Raw genomic sequence first — 21620 nt, forward strand, 5'->3', positions numbered from 1 at the left:
ACCCACACATTCATCCACGCATGCCCTCTCTCCCTCTCTAATAAATAAGTAGAATCGTTTTTAAATATTATGGTTATTTTATTTATTTATTTATTTATTTTTAAAGATTTTATTTATTTATTTGACAGAGAGAAATCACAAGTAGGCAGAGAGGCAGGCAGAGAGAGAGAGAGAGAGGAGGAAGCAGGCTCCCTGCTGAGCAGAGAGCCCGATGTGGGACTCGATCCCAGGACCCTGAGATCATGACCTGAGCCGATGGCAGCAGCTTAACCCACTGAGCCACCCAGGCGCCCCTATGGTTATTTTAAAATAACTATTTTTATATTGGAAAAAACCCACCATATTAAACTTGTAATTTTGCAGATATAATTGCTACAAGACTAAACTGACTTTTTTAAATTTTTTAATTAACTTTTTCTTAAGTGTGTTGACCCACAGAAAAATAAATAACAGGAACACACAGATGTAGCAACATTACACAGGATGTGTATGAATGTCCAGATTTCAGGCTACTGGATTAGCTGATATTTGCTCCTTCTGTATCATTATCTCCTTAAGGAGACGTTCCTCTGAGTTAATCCCAAAAGATTACTCTAATTCACATACAGAACGGTAGAGATAAGAAGTGATGCTGTAAGATGAAATTATTTCCCGTAAAATTGAAAAATAATCATCTTAACATGTGGCGATGGGCATTACTATGGAAGTGTGAATGGTATAAACACACCTCAGACTATGGGTAGCATGAGTCTAAGCCCACAGTCTCAGAGAGTTATGTGCCCATCAGCCCACTCCCTCCTGAACCCCAGCTTGCTCTCTGTAGAAGGACTAAACTGTCTCTAAAGTTCCTTCCAGCAACATCAACCCATGAGTCAATGTGGAAAACATTAACTGTGCATTAGGAGCACAGTGAGCTGTTCAGTATGTCAAATGGACTTCTTATTACCTAAGTGATCCATAGATTAAACTGCTGCTTCTTCCACTCAGTGCATCCACTTACTCAGAGCTATGTGTTCAAGGACCTTATTATTTTACAGTGAATTTTACCCCTGAAGGAGGATATGAAGAGGCCTCAGGGACTGACATTTTCCTTTGTCATTTAGAAGAGATCAAGCTACACACCAGTGTCACTGCTCTGACTTCCTGAATTAGAAAAGAATGACCAGACAGCATGCACCCAGGGATTTACCTAAAGACTTGGGAATTTTAAAGACAAGTTTTGTATTCCTAGGCACCTTCTGAACTCAACCTGAAATCTTTCTATTGCTTAGCATAACCCACCATTCGCCATCTCTGACTTCTCTGTAACCTTCCCTCAACCTCCAGTAGAGCTCAGAAAATTCATTAGCTCCTCCTTGTAGAGAGTCTCAGATTTGACACAGAGCATTAGAGCTAGAAAAGATTCCACAGGTCATCTCTTTCTGCTTCGTATCGGATGTTTAAATCCCTCTGCAATACCTCAGCAGTCACACAGCATCTGCTTGTACAATAACAGCAACTGGAGAGTCATAAGCTGCCAAAGCTTTCCTTGTGTGTTCGCCACAGTTGTAGTCACTTCCTGCTCAGCCCAGAGCTCCCTTTCAAACTCAGTCCATCAAACCTGCTTCCACTTTCTTGAAACCCCTGGAATATTAAATTCTACTTCAATCTTCTGGTCTCTCTCTAGGCTAAACATCGCTATGGCTTTCATTTGCTCTTTATAAGTCATGATTTCAAGTCCTATTAATATCCTGGCCATCATCTACTAGATGTAGTCTAACGAAATATCATCCCTTCGGAACCATGCTTTCCAAGACCAGATAGGATCTCTCACTTTTCACCTCCAAGCATTGTGTGACCAGCATGGGTTACAATGGGTTACAAATACAGCCTGCAGTATCATTCTATTCCCTCTTGCATAATCATAATCCAAAAATTATCCTAATCTCTGAGGAAATCTAATAAAAACAATACCGAACAAAGCAGATGCATACATACACCTTTTAAGCAGCCTCACTTTGCATCACAAATGGTTGTAAAGTGTGAATAGTCACTTTTCCAAGATATTTGTGTCATGTAGTGTTAAACTATGCTTATAAAAGCTGCTTCTCACAATTCACATAAAAACTATATATACATATGTGTGTGTGTGTGTGTACTGTAATACTTCCACAATCGTGAAATATTTTCCACTTATTTGATCTTCATAACCCTATGACAGAGGCAGGGAAAGAAAAGCATGTTTTTTTTTTTTTCATATACATATACAAAACTGGCCAAAACTCATATAGTTTGTAAGTTACAGAGACTTTGGGTTTCAGGTCCAATCTCCCTTCACAGTATTATTCACTTTAAATAATCAAGTGTCTGCACACCTAACTGGGTGCTAAGACTCAATATATTAGGTGTAAATTTTAATGGTCCACTTTGACCCAATTTCTTGAACATGCTTGTGCTAGATTCAGCAGTCGCATGGCTATTGCTATATGTTCCTACAAGAGAGGAAAGCAAATGGCCATCACATTTTCAGTAAGTTTAACTATTTGCTTAAAATCTTAATCAAAGTGTTTCTAATCACAAAGTGTGAGAACCAGGCACTTCCATTCACAGCCCTGTAGGAAAACCATATAGGCTCCAAAAACCACTAGCAGCTTCCATTCACTAATGCTAATGGCATGCTTAGGAGAGAAATCCCAAAACAAGAAAAGCCAAAGCTAAGCGATTAAAGATTTATAAAAAGTCAAATTCAGGGGCTCGGGTGGTTAAGCAGCTGACTCTTGATTTTGGTTCAGGTCATGATCTCAGGGGACTGGGACTGAGCCTCGCATCAGGTTCTGCCCTCAGTGGGGAGTCTGCTTGGGGATCCTCCCTCTCCTTCTACCCCTTTCCCTGCTCATGTATGCTCTCTTTCTCTCTCTCTCAAATAAATATATATATTTTTTAAAAATGTCAACACTTACAGCCCCATCTTCTGCCACTGCAAGTCAATGGACTCCTGACACCACTGTAAATACATGGTGTCACCTAAAACGAAAGTTCCCAAATCTAGGTCTAAACCACAGTCAAGCTTTTTAAAAATATGAGCACATGGGACCTTTCTGGTCTAGTCTAGCATAAAACAATCTTTCTGTGGTCACTGCTGTTGTCGTTATTGTTGTTTTTAAAGGAGTCTAATGTGGCTAGGATGTAGCTGTCCGAAGCCTGGAGTTTGTTAAGAAGGGGAAGCCACTTCCTCTTGCATTATCCCCAACTCTCCTGCGGCAACAGCCTTCCCTTTTCTAGTCAATCCTTCTCATCAGCATGGGCCATAATATTTCTCATAAAAATGGTGTTCCCTGATCTCATATTCCCTTCATTTGCCTATATAACTTGACTGCAAAACTCCTGCAAACATTTTTTTATAATCATCGTCTCTATGATCTCTACTTCTGGTCTCTTGAGCCCATTCGAATCAGACTTTCACAGCCATGTTTCCATTGAAACCGCTCGCCCAGGTGAGCGGTGTCCCCCCACATTTCCCAATCTGAGGATCCATTCTCAGGCTGCTAACTACAGATCTCTCACCAGCATGTGACCTGGCTGGTCCTTCCTTCTTCATTTAACTCCTGCTGTCACACTCTTTGAATTGTCTCCACTCCTCAAGATTCTCTTTTGGATTCTCTTTGGTAACTTTGACTTCTAATGGCTCGATGTAGGAGAACCTCGGGGTTACTCCTTCAATCTATTCTTTTTCATATCAACACTCGCCCCTTACGTGACTGAATACAGTCCTGGGGTTCTGAATACTACCCACATGCTGATGGCTCCCATTTCCTATCTCTGGCCATGGACTCCACTAACTTCCAGGCTTTCTTCTTTCCACTCAATGCCTCTCCTCTAATTCTAGGTCCTACAGAAGGAAAACAGACCACTTGAGTCGATCCTTCAAAGCAGTTCTGTCCTCCTCCACTGCCCATCTCGGTCAAAGATCTCTCTCTCTGCCTCGCTGCTCAGGTAAAATTACTTGAGCCACCTTGGACTTCTCTTCTTCTCTCAATCAATTAGCAAATCCTGTCAGCTCTACCTCAAAATACATCCCAAATCAGACCAAGTCTTACCACCTAACACATTATGACTCTATTCCAAGCGTCTCACCAGAAATACTGTAATAGCCTCCTAAATAGTCTCCCTGATACAGTCTATTTTCATACTGCAGCCAGAGTGATCTATTTAAAATGTAAATGGCTTATCACACCCCTGTTCAAAACTCTTTCACGACTTCCCCTAATCCTCAAAATAAATTCCAAAATATTTGTCACAGCCCACAAGGCCAGGAACAATCTCCTTTTCTACCGTTCACCTCACTCTACTCCGGCCACCCTGCTCTTCTTGCTCCACTTTGACCACATCCAGGCTCCTCCTGCTTCAGGACCTTTGCCCCTGCTGTTCCTTCCAGCGAGAGCGCATTCTCCTTCAGTACTTGCAGGCTTGCTCCCTCGAAAAGCCATTCCCTCAGAGAAGACAGCCGCTATCTCTAACGAGACCTTCCTTCACTCTCTATCCCCTTAATACATTTCTTTCTTGTTATAGCACTTCCCACCATCTGACATTATATTAAATGCATGCCAGTTGTTTATTTATTTATTAGTTTACTTCTGCACTAGAAAGTAAGCTCTTAAAATAGACATTGTTTTGCTCACCACCGAATCCCCAGCAGTTAGAACAGTACCTGGTGAAGAGGAGACCATCCATAAACGACCGAAAGAATGAAGGAAAGAACGAGCAAATTTAGCCTGAAACACATGCTCTTCCTTGGCCCCACGCCTCAGTGCATATTTTCCCCTTTACCCAAAATGCCCTTCCTCATCATTTCCTATGCGATGTGGATGCCTATTTATTCTTTAAAATGCAACTTGGGTAGCATATTCCCCTGAAGCCTTCCCAGATAAGCCTCTCTGACTACACACACACACACACACACACACACACACACACACACATCACTGAGCAGAAGGAGCTGCTCTCATCTCTCTCTGCATCCAAGATAAATTGTTCCTACCTTAGGGCTAGCACCTCCCCTTAAATATGTCTTCTTCATATCTTTTTTCTCTTAGATCTTTTTTCCCTTGCCATACTGTGAACTCCTTAGGACAGGAGTTGCTGTATCTCTATTTGCCCCTGCCAAACACATACTAGGAACCCACTTGTGCTAAAATACATCTGGCTGCCAGTGCTCACATGAGTTTTTACTATCTCCTTCTGCTTGTGCTGTTATTTTTATTAGAAGCTGCTGTTCATTAACATGATTAATACACCTAAAAGTAGCTCATTTGTTCTCTCTGCCTCAGAGACAAAAGTGCCTGCAGATCCCAGAAATTAAACTCTAATACAGTTTAGATTTGTTCCTCATTGACTAAGAACTAAGCAATGTAAACCTTCAATAACAGAACTTCGCCTGCGTGTTGGAGAACATTTCCATAGGCAGGGCAAGATTCTAGTTATTAATCATTAGCAAAGAGAATTTAAAGTAAGCTTAAATCAACAAAATGCCCTAACCTTTATCATGTTGTCCTACTTTGCAATGCAGAAGGAAAGGGTTCGATACCAGGGTTTGGAAGAGCACCGTCTTTGAGCAGCATTATACTAGGTTACACCACAAAACTTGGTGTGTTACAGGATGAGATAGCTATTGGAAGGTATGACCCTTATTCCAAAGAAGCTATACATTTCATGTTGATATAAGTGGTTTCAGCCAAGATTCTTCTGTCTCTCCAAGACAATGTAAAATGAAGCTTTATTTTATCTGCAACATAGCCTTGTGTCATAAATGTATCCAACACAATAACCATAGTAATAATAAATAAGTTAGAGCTGTATTGTGCCTTTTAGATTTTTCCAGTTTGCATGCACCCTGTTTCATCTGATCTTCAAATGTTGCTTTGAGGGACGCCTGGGTGGCTCAGTTGGTTAAGCAGCTGCCTTCAGCTCAGGTTATGATCCCAGCGTCCTGGGATCGAGTCCCGCATCGGGCTCCTTGCTCCGCAGGGAGCCTGCTTCTCCCTCTGACTCTGCCTTCCACTCTGTCTGCCTGTGCTCGCTCTCGCTCGCTCTCTCTCTGACAAATAAATAAATAAAATCTTAAAAAAAAAAATGTTGCTTTGATGGAGGCAAGAATGATTATACCCATCTTACAGATGAGGATTTTGAGGCTCACAAAGGTTAAAAAATTTTGCCTAAGGTCAAGAAATGAGTGAGTAATAGAAAGAGACTCCAAATTAGCATCTAAATACCAAGAATACTAAGAGTAGAGCATCCAAAGATCCAGCCACTCTACAGAGACATGCGGCTCTGAACAACCACCTCAAGTCTGCTGGGCCTGTTTCCTCATCAGCCAAACAAAAACCTGTGTATCCAGTTCCTACAGCTGTTGCTAGGACCCAGATATCCCGATCCTACATTTGGAATCATTTATGCTCCATGCATAATATAATAATTGGTCCCTCCTCGTTAGAAGATTACAACACCGGAGTGATGTTTGTTTCCTAACATCTGGGTTGTGAGAATGACAGCAAGGTTCATTAAAGCCACAAAGTCTGGCCATGCCAAAAAGCTTCGTGAGTTGGGGAGAGCAATCCAAACAAAGGCTCATTTCAGTTTTAGTGTCTGCTTTAGAAATGCCTTTCCATGGTTCCGAGAAAGCCAGCTCTCTTCAGCTGGGAGGAAGGAGCGAAGGAGGCCCAGGGGGCGGGGGGACGCAGCACTGACACCGTCTGAGGTCACTGGACAAGCTCCGCTGCATCTAGTCTTTCACTGGTCTTTCGTCTGAAACCTCCAGAGGGATGCGCTTCAGCGTCACAGGCTCATTCTAACATCCAGCTCAACCAGGAGTCACTCCCTCTCCGTTGAAAAGGTGAGGTGACTAAGTGCACCGACGTGCAATTCTGGAGAGGGGAGGGGAGGGTATAGCCGACCACCAAAGGGAAATGGAACTGGACTTCACACCATTCAGAAGCTGTTCCTGCAGCCCCACCGATGCCAGAAAACCAGCTCCCCCAGGGGATAAGGCAATTCTTCAGCACACGCCACACCATCCTTTGATGACAGCCCACTGTGCAGCAGCGGCAGCCAGGAGACCATCACATCTTACTGACTCACTAACTTCTCCAGCTTAGGTGAAGAACTGTAGTTCTTCCCATTCAGCCCCACTCAATGCCTAATTCCCTCTGACAGGAAGCCAACACTGGACAGGGTTTTTTCCCAGTTAGCACGGTGCTAGATGTAAACAATCAAGGAATACTAGCCAAGCAAGACTGCTCTTCATGCTATGAACTGATACACATTCCCAAATAAACATACTAGATAATAAAATATTTATATGGTACTCAATGTCTGATTATTCTAGATGCTTCATATATATTAATATTAATTCATTTTACTTCTCACCACATCTGTGAAAGGTACATGTGAGTACCAGTTTACACAGGAGGACACTGAAAGCTCTGTTGGGGGCGGGGAGCAGGAAGTGAAAAAACATCCAGAGTCACACCCCTGGTCAAGGCAGAGTCAGATCAAACCCAGGCAAAGTTGGCTCTACAGTCTGGACTCTGCGCTCCTGCAGAAGACTCCCCCACACCAGGCTATATGTTTCTGAGCTTGATAAATTTGCATTAACAGAGGTGGATTTCAAAAACACAAAACTGAGTGAAAAAATAAGATGCAAAGAGATAAATACAGTTCAAGACCATTTATATGTGGGGTGCCTGGGTGGCTCGGTGGTTTAAAGCCTCTGCCTTAGGCTCAGGTCATGATCCCCGGGTCCTGGGATCGAGCCCCATATGGGGCTCTCTGCTCAGCGGGGAGCTTGCTTCCTCCTCTCTCTCTCTCTGCCTGCCTCTTTGCCTACTTGTGATCTCTGTCAAATAAATAAATAAAATGTGTTTTTTTTTTTTTTAAAAGACCACTTCATGAATTTTAGAAACCCTCAAAACAATATCATACATGATACATAAATCACACTGGAGGGACACATACTGAAGTCAATTTAGTTTCACTCCTGAGAGAGGAAACACTCTGGAATGGAGAGAGGGACATTCTAGGAAATATTAACTTTACCAATAATAATTTGACCTCTTTATTTTAAAAAATCTGAACTATATAAGGCATAATGTGAACAATTTGTTCATTCTGATCTTAGGTATATTAGTGTGTGTCATATTAATCTCTGTTCATTTCTGTATTTTCATTTTAAAAACAAACTACATATATTTTCTCCCCTGTTCCTTCTTTGCCCTCCCAAAGGCCAAAGCCATGAACATCATTTCCAGTTGAGGTAATGGAATCCATACTGTACTGCATTTTAGAAAACAAAATTGTAACGATGATTCACTCAGGCTAGTTGCCTAATGTTAACTATAGCTACATATTCCCAGTTTAGAGTGGTAAAAATGAAATGAACAACCACTCTATTCAACTAAAACTTGAACTGAGCACATGCAAAGAATTGTGTCAGCAAATAGTAATTATCAGAGAACATAACCTAAAAACAAAACCCACTGGGGAGAATTTTTCTCTGCTACAATCATAGCAGTCCTTTCTAGCGTAACTACAATGGTAACTACGAATGACACACTATAGACAATGTTAATAACTGGGACTATTTATGCTCATGTATTCTCCCTCTTATTCAAGTATGAGTTATCTCAAAGCAGGGTTCATGCAAGCCCACTGCCGGACTCATAGTGTGGGTCTCTATAAATGTTGGCTGAATCAATCTATATATGAAGTGATGTTCCATAATATCTTTGCTCTGACCAACTTAAAATCTTCAACTCTTCAAGCAAAAGGGTAGGTGATGAGGCTGAATGTTAAAATTCTTATACCAGACGAATAACATTTTGGGAGAATGTTAGTAATTTTTGCCCCATAAGATAAAAATTACAATTTCCCTTAATCATAGAAATTCCTCTATTTTCAGAGACCATACTTTTAGAGGCTTTCTCATTATACTAATGCAAGTCAGTTTCCTAGTTTCTGATGCTATAAAACCTCTCCAACCACTGAAGCATATTTTCCCATCTAAGATATTAAGTATTTTGTTTAGTAATTTAGATTTGATATATTTGGAGCAGAAACAAGTTCGTACAGAATCTTCCCCTCCATTTAGGCTTCTCTGTTGGAAAATCCTTGTTTAATCTCAGTAGGTTTATTTGTCCCAAGAGTTTGTGGAAGAGATCATACCAAGAAGAACATGCCACACTAAGCTCTTCTACCATCTACTTTGAAAGAAAGATGGAGGAAAGGTACAATGCTTCCTGGCTCATACACTTAGCATTCCTCATACAGTAATATTTAAAATGGAATGACACAAACATTTAGAAATGTACTAACTACCACGATTGCTTTTTGTAAGCCAGGAGCAATCAAACCATACTCTGCTGGGAGTGACTATTTCCCCCAAAGGGCATGGATGCTCTACTTCCAGTCATCCTATGATGGGAAAGGCAATGAACCTTGGAATGGGAATGGGAATAACCTCACTGCCTCTCTGGAACCTGAAGCAGCAGTTCCTAATTCTGGGGGAAACAGAAGACATCCATTGTGCAGAAATAGGCTGGAGTTACAGAGAGACGAACAAGAGACTCTTTTAGAGAAGGACAAGTCCCATGAGCTCCAGGGGCAGTGACAGCTTGTATTTGTCTTTACACTTCCATTTTTCTGCACTGGTGCTGAAACCTCTGCTTTCCTCGGACATCAGCATATGATTCTGAAGACCCACAGTCTGGTTTTCCTTAAGACTTGAAAAGGAGAGTGACAAAGCTCTTGTATTCTAGCACAGACTTGTGGAATGTGTAAATACTCTCTTAGTTTTTCCTAGAAATTACTTGGCAAGAGAAAACTCAGCCGAGGAATGAAAGTCAGCAATCTACCAAATGACACTTGATGTCAGGACTTGAAAACCAAAGTCAATTTATGTTTTAGTCCTGAGCAACTTGGGAATTTTTTCACTTACACTGGTCCTACAATGTTAAAATTTAACATAACTTTTGTGACCTCCTGTCTTGATGGCGTAAATAATCTATGTACACAAGAGAGAAATGAAACTGGAGTAGTATGAACTATTAAGAAAAATATTAGTGCTACCATGATTAATTCCAGAAATTCAGTTATCAAAAGTCACTTAGAAGAATATTATCCAAATTACCTGCTATAGCCAAATTACTCCACTAATACCATTTTACACTTGTTACTATCAATGAAATAAAATTCACAATTATTCCTAATGCTGTGGATATTATGGTGATTATTTGCTTTCAGGAAATAAACAGAGATCTTCACAAATCTCTACTTTTATTATAAAAGGAACACATTTTCATAATTCAAATAATACACAAATATGTAATGCACAAAGCAAGTGTCTGCCATCAAACTCCCTAAAGGTAACTGACATTAACAATATGGAATGCATTTAATCAAAGATACACACGCACACACACAGAGTCACATAAACAAACACATACACACAATCGCATGAGACAGAGAATAAATATATATAAACACATAAATCTTCACTTGGAGTAGTTTGCTAATCTGTATTATGTAACTATAAAAAGGAATCCTGCCTAACACACACTTAAGTTTGGGAGCCAAAAGGCCAAAAGTCATTATTGAGCTCCTCCAATTTTTTACTATGGCGGTTTTAGAAAATGCAGCACCAACTTTTCTCTCTGTTTCTCACCATTTCCAGGTCATCCTCACGCTGTCTGTGAACACAGGACTGTCATCAGATTGTCACAGAACACTGTTGTCTGGAATTCATGATCTCAGTTCATCATCTGGCTTCAGCCTTTGGGTAGCTACATGAACTATCTCCAGTCAATGAGCTACATACTGAGGACTACAACAGACTGTGGGGAAGGAATTCATCACTATCATTTTGAAAATGGCTTCAGAAAGATTTGAACTATGCTATCTACTCACAAGTTCCTTAGTGCCAAGGTCAGACACTGAGCCAACACGGCGATTCACAGATTCCCAAGTTGCTCCAAGTCAAGCAAATAATTAGTGCTTTTGAGAACCATCCCGCTAGCAACAACACCCCTCCCCTCAAAAAAGAGACTCATTTTGTGCCACTAAGTTTTATTTAAAGACCATGCAATCGAATCCCAGCTGGCTTCATTGAAGCAGCAACGTAAGCAATCAGTGACACCAACTGCAATGCTATCGTTTCTATAAACAGTAATGAGTGGAGGGGGTAGGACAGTACTAGAAGCTTATGTATCAACAAGAAAGATCATTACAGCAAGAGAGATTGTCTTGGCAGATTCACAGCATCTTTCTGATTGGCACCTTAGGAAATGCAAATGTCCCACAACATTTAATGGCGTAGAAGAAATATTCGGCCATGGCATTCCTAACATTGTGCAATAAGAATAATAAGACCTAAAGATAGCAATTTCATACACGAAATAATACAAAGGAAATCTTCATCATCCTAACTTACTCCATGGAAACTGAAAAAATTGATCCATAAGTACTCCCTGGATGTCCCTTTCTACGTCTGATACCAGAGCACAGAACTTGGTTTCTTAGAAGCTGGGATATTGTACCCGACTACAAATAAATGGATTCATGCTGAAGTTGGGGCAGAGGAGATATATAACATAGATAACTCGGCAGGATGGCTGAAAATGAACAAGGCCGGGTAGGCTTGAATTGAGTTGTTGGGTAATGACTTTTCAAAAAACATGCTTTTTTTTTTTAATATCTGTAGCTTATTTTTATATAAACACATTCTTCTGGCAAAATATCCAGAAATACTACTCCTTTCCATTAAAGCCCCCATCTGCCCCATACCAGTACCACGTTTTGAACTTCTAAATGCTTTTCAAGTGCAGGGAGATTAACATGAATCCCAGGCAGAACTGTTTTTCCTTCCTTGCAGTGATTTTGCCATAGAGCATGAACTCAGACGAGAGGCTATTAAACTGAAACTGACTGAGGCTCCCTGGTTCTCCGTGTTGGGCCCATATCCTCTCCAGCCTAGCAGCATACTTCTTGCTTGTATTGGGCGTGGATTTATCTATTTCACCTTCCTGGGTCTTGAGTGCCTAACAGAGAATCTTGCACGCCACCAGTCCTCGAGGAATGTTTGCTAAATTAAAAAAGGGTAACTCCTGATGTCAGAGACATGTTTAACTTTCTATCCTGAGATGGAGAAGGAAGGGAGGGTGAAAAATTGTCAAGGGCTAGTTGGCATGACTCAAGCATCCTGGGCTTTGGGGAAAAGTCTGGCTTCCCTCCCCTCTCTTGCTGTGCTAACCTCGAGCTGGGCAAATGGTTGTGGGTCCCTGCCCTAGATGAGAGCATTCAGCTCAATCCCTTTACCATAGAGTACTGCCCTGGTTTTCCCCCATGCACACAGCTCTCAATTTATAAGCTGGGAGAAGAAAAACAATTTTATTTGGATTGCTCCTTGCAGTAGAGATATGAGCTGCCATGTTGTCTTAGTTTTTCAGGTATTGTAGCTAGGTCTCCCTTTTCAGGATATGCTTGAAGACATCAAAAGGTAGTTTCTACATCTCAGGGTATATAGTAAAGAGCCCTGGTGTTCTTAGAACCCTTGAAATTAAATTACAATATAAAATTAAATTACAATATGAAAGAATATTCTCAAACATCAGTGGAACTTCAGTACTTCATTCTTATTTTGGGGGGAAAGAAACAAGGACCCGCTATGCTCCAGATGTGCTAACTTCAAAGAAGGATGACAAAACCACATACTTTGGGATGCTAAACTAATTACTCCAAGATTTTGACAGAAAACCAATACATCTGTTGTTTATATCCTACAGTTGAGATCATAGAGAAACTGGAAAGAACCTTAAACAGAGCCCAAATACCTACCATTAAATTGTATTATTTTAAACGGTCCAACTCTATCAATCAGGATAGGCCAGATAACAAATAGTCTTAAAGATCTAAGCTCCTAGGGGCACCTGGTTGGCTCAGTGGGTTAAAGCCTCTGCCTTCAGCTCAGGTCATGATCCCAGAGTCCTGGGATGGAGCCTGCGGCGGGCTCTCTGCTCAGCGGGGAGCCTGCTTCCTTTCCTCTCTCTCTGCCTGTCTCTGTGCCTTCTTATGATCTCTGTCAAATAAATAAATAAGATCTTAAAAAAAAAAATCTAAGCTCCTTATTAAAAGACTTTAACCTCTCATTAGAGCTAACTGTCCATCATGAGTCACACAGTAGGTAGGGCTCATTTACTACAGACACTCAGGGACAGAGGCTAATGGAGCCACCCCCGCTTTGAACATCATCATAAGGCGAAAGCCCGAAGTGAGTTGTGCCCTGGCTGTTCGAGTATCCACACAGAAGTGAGGTGTTGCCATTTCTGCCCATAACTCATTTGCTCATGAAGTCACATGGCCACACCTAACTTCAAGAGAATGGGGTAATGCCATCTTCCAATGTGTCCAAGAGGAAAACCCAAAATACTGGGTGAAAAGTGGTAAGATCTACTACATTTGCACATGGTGGACACTTAGCAAATAGTTTTTAGAAATACTACTATTCACAGACCTGTATTCCTGAAGCAAATAATACCTTATATGTCAATTTAAAAATACTAATACTAATAAAAAAAACTAATAACAAGCATTAACTTGAATTTTGTGACATTAACACTGAAAATATCAAGTAAAACAACAAAAATCCCTTTGAAAATGAACACCATAAGAAAGTGATAGATGTCCTGTGTGTTACTAATTCTTACTCAGTTTAGCTATCGAAGCAACATTGAAATACTGAAGAATTTTAAGATTATGATATAAAAAAAAAACAGCTCAAAGATTCTACAACAAAGCTAATTGCCATGTATAAATCATCAATTATTCTCTAATGAAGTTTTCCAAGATTAAATAAATGAAGGCAGTTACATACTGAAATCAGCCATGTTTCAAAATTAAAATGATGTAAACAACTGAATACATGTCTTCAAAACGTAAATTTCATCATTTGCTTTTGATGAAGTAGATTTCTGAAGATTGAATTTGAATCTAAAATAGCCTCAATTTATAAATACATTATTTTCATTTGTTCCAAATTTGGATGTTACTTATATCCTTGAAGAAAAAGAGAAGAGATTCAAGGACTCTATACTCAGGAGTAAAGCAGAGAGGAACGGACAACAACTGTGTAATGCTATCTTTGAAGAGGATCCCTTCCTGGGAAATGGGCTTAAATCAATAACCACTTTGCAACCAAATTCTTTCTTGGGATCACTTGAGTATCTTGTAGAGTAGTTAAAGCCTAAATTCCTTAGGCACACACTAGCTGATGAAAAACTGAGTATAAGTTGGCAATTTTAATTTAAAGGGTAGTGCTATACTTAAAAGTAAGAGTGTGACTGGGTTTTAGATATGTGTGTTCATCACGATTGATAAATTATTTTGGCCTGGACTGTTTCAAGGCCACATAAAGGCAACTTGATGTGATTGTACAAGTCAGTCTCTAGACATGTGGTAATCCTCCATGCTACCAGTCTGAGAAACCCCTACCTGACTGAATACCACAGGACAGTTATGTCTGTATACAGAAAGAGGAGAGGAACACCTGGGTGGTCCAGTCAGTTAAATGTCTGCCTTTAACGCAGATTCCCAGGGTCCTGGGATGGAGCCCTGCATGGGGCTCCCTGCTCAGCAGAAAGCCTCCTTCTCCCTCTGCCACCACCCCTCACCCCACTTGTGTTCCCTCTCTCACTATGTCTCTCTCTCTGTCAAAGAAATAAAATTCTATAAATAAATAAATAAATAAATAGAAAGAGGAGAGCACAAGGGCTGATTTTCTAGAATCGCTTAGGGTCATAAGACAAGCACAATGCTTCCCCCTCTCTCCTTGTACATGTATGCACACACACAAGCACACACACCTGTGTTACTACTATTGTAGGGACCCACTACCATAAGTGCTACCATCCTCTGTCACGTTAATACCTAAGGCAGCTTTCTCTGGAGCCTGATTGTTAGTGCAAAAATCCCTCTTTAACTGATCTTTCCTACCAAAGCGTTAAGAAACCTATAACTTTAACACCCTTCTTTAATAAAAATGCTTCTGCTTTCCTCCAAGCTAGATCTTGAGAGGAAAAGGAGCAGACAATAAAGCTATTGTTTTAATCTAGACTCTTCTTTGATCTTATGTTCTTAGTAAAGGTCCCTAATCTGGAGAAAGATGAACTTGATTCACTCTCTTAGAGCCAAGAAATTAGCATTTTCCAGGTTAATGGAAGGGTCTTATACTCTGAGAAGAATTGTTCAGAATTTTAAACTTCTTAACTTTCCTTCAATAGATAGGCTCCACATGTGAGAAAAAAAAATCATTCATTTTGAGAAATGGATAAAAGAAAAGAAAAGAAAAAAGATCATAAGATACCAGGAATAGCCATAAACAACACACTTAACTTTTGTCTAAGATTTACTTATCTGAGAGAGAGAGAGAGAGCAGAGGCAGAGGAAGAGAGAAAAAGAATGTCAACCAGACTCCACGGTGAGCGGGGACCCGATATGGGACTCAATCCCAGGACTCTTGAGATCATGACCTGAGCCTAAATGAAGAGTCAGTCAGTCTCTTAATCAACTGAGCCACCAGGTGCCTCTAAGATTGTTTTCTGTTTGATAGCTCACACTATCTCCATCCTACTGAAGTAAGAAGGATTTATAAACTAATATAATGGATAAATTAGATATTTGATATTGTAGAGGAAAGACAAGAACAATAAAACATTTTACTTATACTAAGAAGCTCAAAAGTTAGTAATGATTATTTTGCATTTAACTCCATTTATTTAATAAAACCTAAAGAAAATATTGAAATGCTTACTAATTACAAAAATTTTAGCAATCCATTAGAAGACTCTCTTAACTTCTTAAAACAAATTATGTCACTTCTCCCCTCGATTTCCCTCGATTGTAAAATAACGGGGAAGAAGCAGCTGGTATAACATTCTAACACAGTTCAAAATATTATTATACTTCTCTTTAGGTAAGTTGAAAAATAATAAAATTGGACATTCCAGCTTTATTCTTAAAAATGTGCTCCATGACAATGTATCTGATGTCTTCACCTCATTTTGTATTCATACACTGGGAATAACAGCATTTCACACAGAATTGCTATGATGTCATGCTAATGGTACAAGTTACATGAATGGAATCATGTTAAAATGGAACACAAAAATAATAATATCTAAAATATACTGAGCACATTATATATGGAAGACTCAAAGTTCTCAAAATGATGACTGGCATATAGTTAGAGCTCAACATATCTTTAGCCATTAGCAATTCATTTAATCTTTACCACAATGTAAGAAATAAGTACTATTACCATAGTAATTAACATGTATGTATAAATTGAGGAATAACAAGGTCATGTATGTTATCCCAGATCATAAGCTGAGGAAGGCCACAATCAAACAAAAGCAATGCAGTTCCCAGAAATAATCTCTTAGTAATGCTGTATATTACCTCTGGCTGTGGAAAGGGTATGAAGGAAACTTAATCTTCATTACTTGTGACCATACCATTTTACAAGAATTCCCCTAGAGTGATCATCCTCTAAAATACCAACCATCCCACTAAGTAAAAAAGCATATATAAAAATAAAGTACAACATTGTTCAAAGGACTGCATGTTAAATCTAGGATTAAACAAGATACAGGAACCAGGCTAGAGCTATTATTTCCACTTTTTTTCAAATAAAAATACTAAAGATCCTTAGTAATTTTATTGAGACGCCTTTATAACTAGGTCTTCTGACTCTAAGTCCCATGATTTTGCAACAACTTATGCTGCCCCATCACATATAACTTCTACTTGGATTTGTTAATATATGAGAGACTGACTCTGCATGCAAATTAATGTGTTACCTAATTTTACATGGGGTAGACCCCTATCTTTATTACACACCATACCTAAACTTCTTTCAAATCTAGGAAACATATATCCAAGTTGCAATCTATTCATGTTTTATTTAATGTAGACAAGGAAGATTGAAATAATTATCAACATACATCTCAGTTGACTTCCTGAAATATGTATTTTCAAAATACAAAACCATAACATCAAACGCATTAATTCAGAATATAGAAGTTGGATATCTTTTAGCACTAATAAATATGGCGGCAAAAAAAGACTGTGTAAATAATCTTATGAATTGAGCAAAAGTAAAAATAAAACATCTCATTGCTGATTTCATTTCAAAAGTGTATTCTCGGATTTCACATATAGTTAAATTACCTAATTAGTTCTTTTAAAATAGTTTTACTTTTCGTTCAGAGTGGTGAGTAATCAGAGAGTCAAAGTTTTAGAAAAATAATGAATGATATCTATATCTACTCTAATCTTTCCAAAATATAATCTTCATAGCTCTAGAACAGGGTGAAAATAGGTATGTATCCAAATGAATCAGCTCCCCCAGAATAGCAACTGAAGTTTTATTTAAACATGAAACCTATTATAATATTGTTAAAATGTCGACTACTAAAGTTACGTGCAATTTATGAACAAAATAAATATTTTACAAAGAGACACTTACTTAGACATACTAGAGGAACCTTTCCCTCCTCCTCACACCGCTCCTCTCTCCATTTTGGAAAGAGAAAACCAAGACACAAAAATGGGATTAGCCCTTGCAAGGTTAATAGACTTAATCACTTTAAAGGAAACTTACACCTTAAAAAAGAGGGGGAGATGCACAACACAAAGTGGCGAAACAGCACCGCATATGGCTTCAGCAGAAAAGAATTTCACTTTCTTGATTTTAGTTTAGGGTTTTGTTTTGTTTTCATTTAAATTTTTAATTTCGCAGGTCATTAAAAGGGCCTGATTTTCTTTATTTCCCTCACTGGACCTTTCCTGAGGGACCCGGTTGGTTAAACCCAGTACTAATTGGGACTTTCCTGTTCCAGCACCGAGGACAGACATTGCTTATCTCCAGGGCGAAGCTACTCTCTGCGGAGGCCAGAAGTCTACTTCTCTGACCAAGGAAGAAAAAGAAAAGATACCTGGCTCGCCAGCCACTTGTTTAAAAGTCCCCTCTCCTGCCGAACGCACCAGCAACTTCTCAAGAGCAGACACTGAGCAACTCCAAGTCGCACGCCGCCCTTACAAGTCACAAGGAGAGAGCCGCGAGGAAGTGCGAAAGCAGGTCACTTTTTTATCAGCACCCCTCTGAAAGAGACCCGCGATTGCAGTTCAGGCGCTGCGCGAGAGCTAGAGCGTTCTACAAAGCGCAGATGGCTTCAGGGATTGGGGCGGGGGGGACAAAAAATACCCAACCAAACAAACAAAAAAACACCCCCGAAGACAGAACGGGCGGCGGGGCCATTCCCTCGCCCCAGTGGGGAATGCCTTCCTCCTACCGCTGACAGCGCAGAATAAAGGAGAGGGAGGCGCAGGGAGCCAGGAGGAGGAAGGGGTGGGGGCATGGGGGCATCTGCAGCGTCCTGGGGCTCAGGAAAGAACATTTTCTCACCACTTAGGCTGTTGCTGGACCTCAGGCTCCTTCCACAGAGACACTGCAGCATATGCACTCCTTTCTTCAAAGAAAGCTCAAGAATCTTCATGGAGAAGCGCGTGTGTGGGGTTCGTCAACTCCCCGCCCACCTCCGCTAATTGTCCAACCAAACGGCGGCCTGTCTTCGGCAGCCGGGTCCCGAGTCCATGGTGCGCGCGTCCCAGGTGGACAGGGAGCCGGGGCGCGGGGCAGGAGCGCGGCGAGCGCCGCGGCCCGGCAGGGAGCGAGGAGGAAGTGCCGCTCCGCTGGGGGCAGCCCCGGGGGAGCCGGCAACGCGGCCACACCCCAGTAAGCTCGAACGTGACTCTTTGGGACTTCCCGAAGGAAGCGGCAGGGCCGCGGGCGGGAGGGTGAGTGGACGGGCCACGCGAGGGACGTCGCCGTGGGTCGGTGCCCCTTTCCAGGGGCCGGCGCCCGGAGGGACGAGAACAGGGTCCCGAGCCGGCCCTGGCCCTCTAGATCTGGCGGCGAGCCCGCGGCGTCCTCCCGTCCAGTGCCCCCACCGTGCAGGGTTGCGGGGCGCCGAAAAGGGCTCGGCGGGGCCCGGCGGAGCTAGCCCGGAAGGCAGCGCTCCCGCGGGCTGCGCGCCTGCCGAGGGCGACTCCGGCGTGGGAATCCGGCGGAAGGGAAGCGCCCGCAGGAAGGGCTGGACCCTGGAGGCTGCGGAGCGTCAGAAGCGACTCCAGGGAACCGGGGGGGCTGGGGGGGGTGGGTGTTAGGGAGGCGGGGATGTGGAATAAAGAAAGCTCTTGGGTGCGGGCCAAGAGAGCGAAGGTGTGCCTGGGCACAGCGCGGATGTGGGAGTCTGGACACCTGGATTTTCGGACCCGGGCTCCGTGACCTTGGGTATGTCACATACCACAATGGGCGCAGAGCGGGAGAGGGTGTGGAATAGAGAACTGCCAACTTCACGATTGACCCCTTGGCTTCCAGTCTCTTGAAAAAGCTTAGCACAAGTGCAGCGGGGTGGAGGGAGGGTGGGGTGGGCAGGGGCGAGGGGGGCGAAGGGGCTGAGAGGAGGAGGAGGTCGAGTGAAGCCAGAAGGATGGGAAGGCCTCAGGTGGGGATGGAGAGGCAGATGCGGCGGGAAATCTGAAAACAAGAGCACTTCTCTTTGGTGCGATATTCTGGTGTCTTGTTTCTGCCAACTGGCCCCAGAGACGACCAGTGAGTGAGCTTCTCTGTGGGTTTACAGGTATTGATTTTTTTTTCTTCGTCAGCAGCCTCTTTGGCTTTGTTGGTTTGTGTACTCATTCTCAGAGGCCACCAATGCCCTTTCGGAAGCCTTGTGATTGAAGCATACAAAGAATGCGGACTATGGGGCCAGACTCCACTCTATCTGGACTCTCAGAACAAGAGACCTTATGGGACAGCGATACAGCAAGTGATTAAAAGCACAAATGCTGGAGACAAGCAGCCTATATTCAAATTCCTACTAGCTGTGTGACCTTGAACAAATTACTTAACCTCTCTGTGCCTCAGTTTCCTCATCATTTCCACACTGAATAAGAGAGTTAATAATAGCATCTACCTTATTGAAGTTTTTTTTAATTGATATAAAGTAAGTGCTATAGTAGTGTTAGCAATTATTGTTATTCAGCCCCCCCACCTGTAGGGTTTTTGATAACTTTCACTTTTCAGCAAACACCTGCCCACATACCAGTGTGGGCATTTCTGCTTGAAGGATTCAGGTAATAGACTAAAACCGACTCCACAGATAGTTCATTGCACAAGTCCTTTTAGAAGGTTTATCCTAACATTGAGCCAAAAACTTAACTTCGTTTTCTTTCTACCCACTGTCCCAAGGCCACTAGCTAGTTACCTCCTCCTTGCAAAGGAGTGAAAATGGTTTTCATCATCCCTTTCTTCTATCTGTTTTCTAGGCTAAACCTGCACAGTTCCTGTGACGTTTCCTAAAGGTTGAAGCTTAAGGTTGAAGTTGCCTGGAGAAATACTCTTGCAAAAGTCTCTTCCTTTTTCTTCTCAAAGATAGCAAAAGAAAGAGATAACCTGGAGGGCCTTTTGAGCGCACAGCCCCTGCTGGTTCCACATTCCCTAACCCCTTTCAGAATAGAGCTCCAGGCAAGGTCATTTGCAGCTCCAAGTCTCAGGTAGATACCCTCCTTCTAGTTGCTTCTCAGCCTCCTTGCTCAGTGTGATCACCAAAGCTCTGTAGACTCCCAGGTCCTTGATGATCTTGCAAATCCACTGAACTGTGATCACTGGGGAGGTTCTGAGGCCCCGGCAACCTGGGCTGTGGCCTTTGTCTTCCCAGTTTCTTCCGGAATTAGTGAGAAACTTGGCTCATCTGGGGATTCTGCCCATAGAAATTCCCCATAGAGGGAGAGGCAATTAGCAAAAGGAAAACATCTAAAAATAGCCCTTCATGCTGCAAGCAGAGGCAGAGAGTTTTCCAGTAGAGCTCTCCTGTTCTGGAACCCAGTGCCTAGAGCTGTTTCTTTATTTGACAGAAATGCTATTCCTTGAAATGTAGCAAAGGAATAGGATAAGGCCTTGGTTCCCACAAGGAACTTGAGCAGAGTGAGCAGGTTCATGTGTGATTTTAAAATGCACCTGATGTCCAGAGCATCAATTTTCATATTTATTATGAGCCTCTCTACCTTCCTGGCAAGGCAAAGATTCAGTGAGGTAGAACATATGAAAGTGTTTTGACTATTCTGTTATCTTTGCAAGACCAGGTTCTATCACTCAGTGACCGGGGTTCTAGGTGCTCCTTAATAGTCTAACATAGTGACTCTTCTATTTGATTATGGGAAGAATTTATGTGTGAATCTTTCCTCTCCTCAGTAGAATTGCAAACTCTTAGAAGGCAAGACAGGAAAGCCAACTCTGTTACAATTAATATTCAGATGGCTTGCTTCTGTCTTGTTTAAATGGCTGTAACAGTGATTCTTAAAGTGAAGCGTATTCATCACGAAGAAAATGGATCGTCACAGTATTTGGGAAAAAAAAAAAAAAACAATCAAACTGGGGATCACATTTACAGATTCTTGTCCATTACAGAACTCTCAGATGATCGCAGATGAAACTAAAGAGAGCACATAACATTGTAATGTAAATATTTTCCTAT

The 21620-nt window shown here is 41.6% G+C and overlaps 1 protein-coding gene across 4 annotated transcripts in view; it reads right to left on the reverse strand.

Moving 5' to 3' along the window:
• Nucleotides 1–21620, reverse strand: part of FGF12 (fibroblast growth factor 12) — a 559619-nt gene that overhangs the window by 358016 nt on the left and 179983 nt on the right. The window contains exon 1 of one of the 4 annotated variants that reach the window (XM_082729328.1): nucleotides 18488–18768. The exons of 2 other annotated variants lie outside the window; for them this stretch is intronic. In XM_082729328.1, coding sequence (XP_082585454.1) covers nucleotides 18488–18578 — 91 coding nt within the window. In that variant the 5' untranslated portion in view covers nucleotides 18579–18768. Of the gene's footprint in view, nucleotides 1–18017; nucleotides 18184–18487; nucleotides 18769–21620 lie in introns of those variants that run through there. One more of the 4 variants, XM_082729331.1, reaches the window with a different exon arrangement.

Source organism: Mustela nivalis (assembly GCF_964662115.1).
Source record: "Mustela nivalis genome assembly, chromosome: 1".
Taxonomy (NCBI): domain Eukaryota; kingdom Metazoa; phylum Chordata; class Mammalia; order Carnivora; family Mustelidae; genus Mustela; species Mustela nivalis.